Genomic DNA, 6497 nt, shown 5'->3' with positions numbered 1-6497 from the left:
GTCCAAAACGCAAAGGCGCCCGCCCGCCCGCCCACGTTCCGTTGGGCCGCTGGGCCGGCGGGAGGGGGCGCTCCAACGAAAGCTCCTCTCGGCACAGAGGAGGAGGAGGAAGAGGTTGAGGAGTAGGCGGCTATACAAGGTATGCCGGGGGGGTGCCGGAGGGTGGGGGGGGGTGCGGAGGGAGGGGCCGAGGTGCTGCGCTGTAAAGGCGAGGAGGGTCTGCCAGGAGTGCCGAGTCTGAAGGAGGCAACGGGAACGCAGCGTGGGGCTGAGACAGCACGAGACGCGAGCGGAGGGTGGTGTCTTTTTTTCTTTCTTTTTCCGCGCGTTTGTTTTCAATGCGCGTTTGCTTTACAGCGTGCAGATAACGAGACGGTGCCGTGCGAGTGGCACACGCGCCCGAGACGAGGAGGGCTGGAGTTGTGAGTAGTTTTAGTCGGGTGCGTGAATTAGCGCAGGCTGTTCAAGTGAGACGGGGGGGGGTGTGGGAGGACCTTTTTGGAGGTCGTACGCGAAACGTCTCAGTCCCGTAACGCGGCACATCTTGTGAGCGACGTGGGACAAGCGACAACAAACAAACAAAAAAACACCAAAACTAGACACGATGATGTGTTCGCGATAAACGTATCGGCAGTGGGGCTGTTCAAATCGAATACGCGTGTGTGTGTGTGTTTTAGTTGGGGCAATTCAGCCAACATCAGCAGCAGCAGGGGCACCATTTGGTCCCGGAGTCAACTGGAGTTGATTTTCTTCTTTAAAGGAGGGGGGCAAAGACGGAGGGGAGAGACGTCGGCGACTTGAGAAACGCGAGTCAACACCGGCAGCGACAAACACAACACAGACGCGTAAATGTTTTGGTTTCCAGCCACACGGGAGTCGCTGGCGCTGCGGGAGGGTGCTCGCTTCGTGTCGCCTCTGCTGTTTGCTCGGGGAGGGCCCTTGTCGACCACTGGGATCCCAGACCCCACAGACGAATAGGAGAGAGAGGGAGAAGAGAACGACCCCCCCCCACAACCTCAGTTGCCAGCGGTGGCGGCAGCGACTGCAGTGCAACCACGAGATCGGCGTTCATGTTGCGTTGCATATCGTGCTGTGTCTAGAACAACAACAGAACAAGTTTGAAAAGCCCACGCGTTGAGACTTCCACACATCGGCAGCTCTTGATTGAAGCCACCCAAGTTTGCTTCTTGAACCTACGAGAGCCTCCTCGACCGAGTCTACAAGCGGCCTCTTGATTGAACCTGTAAGTTCATCCTTGATCCCGACAAGCTGCTGCTTGAGTGCTCACAAGTTTTTTTTTGGATTGAGCCTTCAAGTTCATCATTGACTGGATCTCCAGGCTCCACATTGAGCGAACCAACACACTGCCTCTTGAACCTACCTACTAGTTCCTACGTGACTTGAGTCTCCAAGGTCACCCTTGACTGAACCGGCAAGTTCCTCTATCATTGCACCTACAAGCTGATCATTTATTAAGCCTACAGTTACGCTGCTCCAGAAGTCGTAAACCGTCTCCTACAGAACAACCTGGAGGAGAAGAACCTGAAGAACCTGCAGGACCTGTAGGAGAAGAACCAGTAGGACCTGCAAACCCAACGAGTTCTTTGACCACGCTCTTTGAGATGATTGCGCGTGTTCTCTTGCAAGCCATTGCGCTGGGCCACGTGCTCGCAGCGTTCGAACTCCTGGATGGTGAGTGCTCAAATAGTTGCATCACGGGTACCATTTACTTTTTACAGTTCATTTTTCAATCCACTGTTTGAGAATGTGGGTTGTTTGACCATACTTCACCGAAGGGGTCTGGATACCACGACTAGTGCAGATGTAACTCGGCACTGATGTTAGCCGTGGTGGCGAATCGAACTCCGGTGACTGGGTTTATAGCGTGGCACGCTAACCACTGCGTCACCGTTCCCCCATTCAGTAACGTTGTGCTTTTTCAACGCAGATCAATGTCTCGATCGTGTATTGTCGATAATTGCTGCGCTACTGTTTCAATTTCACGCCGCATTTTCAATGAATAAGTGATGCAGTCTCATCATCATCATCATCAACCTTGATCCACTGCTGGATTAAGGCGTCGCGATCATGCTATGCAACAATCCATCTAGCTCTTGAACACTAGTCGATTTAATTTAATCGCTCCGTCTCCGCGATGGACGTGCTTTTGTGCGTGTTCGATCCTTTGGCTGCTAGTCCATTGTAAGTCTCGACCACTGGCCATCATTCCATCGAGCAACGCGTCCAGTCCAAGCCCAGTCATGTTTCTTTACAGACCACATGATGTATCTCTCTCTCTCGATGTATACACATTTGGACGCCACGTGACAAAAGTGAAGAACGTTTTGTTATTACACACTTAAGATTAATAGTTGTGTTTTAAAAATAGGCCGAATAATGTACGGCTATTTGTCAGCCCGTTACTGGACGAAAGCCTCCGCAAGCCATGTCGGTCGATCCCTAGGTAATGTTTGAGCATACTTCACCGCGCTGGTCAATCATGGGTTGAAGTGGGAGGGAGTCCGACTGATGTATCCAGTTTCAAAGTGCAGTGGTGATCCACCGACCCACCACGGTTTATATAGTTTGTATAGATACAGCACGTCATTTGGTGTGTGTATGTTGAACTTCTCGCTGTGCTAATCGGAGGTGTTCATGTAAGGTTCTATGAATCTCCGCTTCTTTATATAGTTGAGTGCAGCACGAGTGGCCCTACGAGAGCCCCCGGCTTCGCCCGCTAAGTTATTCGGACAGGAAATCCCATACATCAAGTGCCAAGATTTAAATTCGCCAGATCCCAGTGCTCGTTTACAGGAATTCCTGTCATATACGGAGACAACGACGGAAATAGGAGCGGGCGATGGGCAATATATTCCGCTGCTTGCGCATCCTTTTTCCTTATGTAAGCTGTCAAACACGGTGAGCCTGGGGATGCAGTATTCATGATGCGCATCGCAGTCTGGACTTGGGTAAAGGCTACGGAACACGGTATCTTGGAATATGTTAGACTTGGATGGGAGATGGAATGCGATGGAATTGAACATTAATTTTACGGCTCTCCCCTGCCACGTGTCTGTTCAGGTTCACACCTGGTAAAATAAATGTGAACGAGTTCAAATTGGAATGTTCTAAGCCAAACAAAAATATCGGATGTGTTTTGAACTTTCATTCACGGGCTAGATGAATTAATGGTTATAGCGTCACTGAAATCAAAATAAAGGAAACTCAAAGCACAGAACCTTCTTTCTGTGGAGCTGCAGGAATGTGGTAATTTAAAGAGAGGGATTGCTGAAAACGGTCTGTGGAAATATGAGGAACGTTTTCGAGAGGTAGACAGGAAAAGTGTGTTTACGCAAGAGCAGAGCTTTGTATATGTGTGCAGTGCACGGCCACAGACTCGTGCTTTGAGTCCAGCGTGTGTCGGTGCTGGGTTCAATAAGCACGCGCAGTCGTCCACTGCAGCTGGCACACGTGCGGTTTAATCCGGACGATGTGTATAGTTCTGTGCGTCCGCCAGCATCATCCTCATCATCATCATCGGCCATGGTCAATCCACTGCTGGATGAAAGCCTCCCAAAGCCGCCGCCCATTTTCGTGATCCTGAGATCTAATAATGCAGCTTTATCCTTCTGCACACAAGATAATTTCCATCTCCTCAGTGGGTTTCCTTTAAGATGATTTCCGTTCCTCGGCTGCCACTACGTGATTTCCCAAATCCCACTTACTTTCCTTACGGTTTAAATTGTGTCTTTCGTGTGGCTATGATTTTTTTTAATCCATGCATTCCTCTATCTGCCTTAATGTAATTTCCAATCATGCACTTTACTACGTTAATATGAAGGACCTTGATTGAATGTGCAGGCATGAGCCGTGGCAGTCTGTCCCTGCGGACACACTCTTCCATATTCTAAATAGAATTACCCCATGCAGAGTTGGGAAATGCACAACGTGCAGCAAACATTTCTTGGTATTCTTATCGTTGGTGATCTATCCATAAACACACAGTGGTCTACGACTTTTAGATCCTGAACTGGTTTTTCCTAACCTTAATCATACAAAAAAATCACCATAACCTTGACTCTAACCCTAGCTATGGTATGTCACCAGTAGATCTCCTTCGAGATAGACCCCGTTCCTGCTACACATACAACTCTATAGCCGAGCTATTAACACTTGATGGTCTAAGGATTTATTGACAGGAACGAGGGGTTTATTGTTTTCATCCTCATGCGAAATGATGGTAATTAATATTTCGTTGACCATATTGAAGATGATATTTGAAGCAGTCTAGCCACCTTCATCGTGAACACTGCCTTATAACAGAAATCAATTATGTAGCAGACTGATGTTTCAGGGAGTGGCACTTTTTTGAGAGCAGACCAAGAGTAGAGAGATTGGGCGACTGCCTTATAGTTGGGATCGCACTTCACACTCTGGGATGCCCTGAAAGAAAGAAACATTTGATGAACATTGCCCTATGGACATTTAAACATTTACAAAAACGCTTTTCATTCAGGTAATCGTTCGATGATGACTTGCGAAAACAATGATGACATAATCATGATTACATTTCGATTTAAAGCTTTCGTGACTGCAGGGATTCATCTTCTTGGTTCTTTCTGTAAAGTCACGTAGAAGGAAAGAATGTTTTATTTTTATTATTTTATTATTTCCTTCTACGTAACTTTACCGAAAGAACCAAGAAGAATCATGATTACCTCAACACACCCAACACTTTACATATAGATAAATGCATCAATCTGCAGCGATGATAACAATGGCAGTGAGGGCGACGATAATGATGGTAGCAACACAATACTATTCACTTGAACGTACCAAGGTGTCGTATTGCTACACGCTGGCCCCCCCACCACCAGCTGACCTTTGCCCTCCCCTTCCTCCTGCAGGCCGCCACCCTCCACCGCCTGTCAGGGTGCAAGGCGAGGAGGCGCAAGCGGGCCCGGCGTGCGGGGGCGAGCTGGTGGTGCAGGGACCCGGCTACCTGGCCTCCACCGGCTTCCCCGAGGACTACCCGCCCATGCAGCGCTGCGAGTGGCTGCTGCGGGCCGCCGGACCCGGCCAGCGCCTCGCCCTGGCGTTCAACCCGCACTTCGACATCGAGAAGCACGACTGCAGGTGCAGGGACCCCCCCCCCCCACCCTCCTCTCACCCGCCGAAGGCGACAGTCGTTTAGAGGCATTACGGGGGGCTGCGCGTTGTTTGGGGCGTGTAATTGTTCATTTACCCAGCGGATCAATCAATTGCTGGGCAGGTACCGTTTTGTCAGGGGCGACGGAGGGATGTTGCGAAGCGCTCCAGGGGAACCGTGATCTCGTGGAATTGCACGCGGGGGCGATTTTAGTGGGCCCATTAGTTCCTCTCGACGATTCGTTGAATTGATGGGCAGTGGCACGCTCTTCAGAGTAGAGACAGTGGATGTTGAGAAGCGTGACTGCAGGTGCAGAGCTTATGTCAGCGATGATGGTTGTTTAGCGAAATTGCAAGGGACTGCATTTTGTTGGAGCCTGTAATGATCTGTTCTCCCAGTCATTATATTTATTTCCAGGCCTCTCCACCGTCAGGGTCAAAATTCCATCAGAGAAATGCGTTCTTATTTTTTTGTCTCTCTTCATAGCATCTGGTTTGTGACGTTTCCCATTTTTGCGTCTCATTTCTACATCTTGACGATTGCATATGATGTACACACATAGTAAATAATCGATTGGTCCACAGACACATTTTGTATCGTGAGTGCAAGTTTCGCTGCTAATCTCTGTCGTGACATGTGCTGTCAGTACTTCTTTCCCGTCGCCACTTCATGACGATCACGAATGTGGATGTTTCCTGAATTCATAATGCAGGCAACGGTCGTCACAACAGGTGGCATTGTTAGGCCCTCTTTTTTTACATGTATAAAATTTGAACAGTTTGGTGTAAGTTGAAATTATTATTGGTCAGAATATTTTCGGTAGCAGTGAATAATATCAAATGTTAAAATGGTCATAATATATTTATAATTGTAGGTGGCAGGGGGTAGACAGCTGGTGCTAAAACACTAAAACATTTCTAATTTATGTTAAAAGTATGGCTGTACCAGAGTTTTTAGGTTTTTGCACATATTCGTTAAAAGTTTGTTGATTAGTTTGTGTTCAAGTTTTGTTTTAATCTGTGCTCAGATATGTCTAGATATTTAGAACTTGCTTTGCATTCCACGTGTTCACTTTCCCTCGCCTCCGATTAGCGCGGTTGCCTGCGTATGGTACAAAAGAAGTTCAACATACATATGTACAAAAATACATTTATCTCATTGGACTCTCACCTGGTTTTAAAAGCGAGTTCATTGTGATGATGATGTTGATGAATAAACATTCATGCCCTCGTCACGATAAATTCAACATGGTATAGACACGTGGACCGTGGCCCTTTAGTGGATCGTAAGAGGTCCCATTGCCTGAAACTTTACCGGATGATACCGACCAACGGGTCACCGTGCTGCC

General features: G+C 48.2%; 1 protein-coding gene across 1 annotated transcript in view; it reads left to right on the top strand.

Annotated features, from left to right (window-relative positions):
* Positions 1 to 222: 222 nt before the first annotated feature.
* Positions 223 to 6497, top strand: part of LOC144934548 (neuropilin-2-like) — a 45259-nt gene continuing 38984 nt past the window's right edge. Inside the window, exons 1-2 of the mRNA XM_078860456.1 lie at positions 223 to 1692; positions 4908 to 5136. Coding sequence (XP_078716582.1) covers positions 1623 to 1692; positions 4908 to 5136 — 299 coding nt within the window. The 5' untranslated portion in view covers positions 223 to 1622. The remainder of the gene's footprint in view (positions 1693 to 4907; positions 5137 to 6497) is intronic.

This window comes from Lampetra fluviatilis, chromosome 10 (assembly GCF_964198595.1).
Source record: "Lampetra fluviatilis chromosome 10, kcLamFluv1.1, whole genome shotgun sequence".
In the NCBI taxonomy this organism is placed as follows: Eukaryota; Metazoa; Chordata; class Hyperoartia; order Petromyzontiformes; family Petromyzontidae; genus Lampetra; species Lampetra fluviatilis.
The sequence above is the reverse complement of the archived record's forward strand: the minus strand, read 5'-3'. Positions and strand labels throughout refer to the sequence as shown.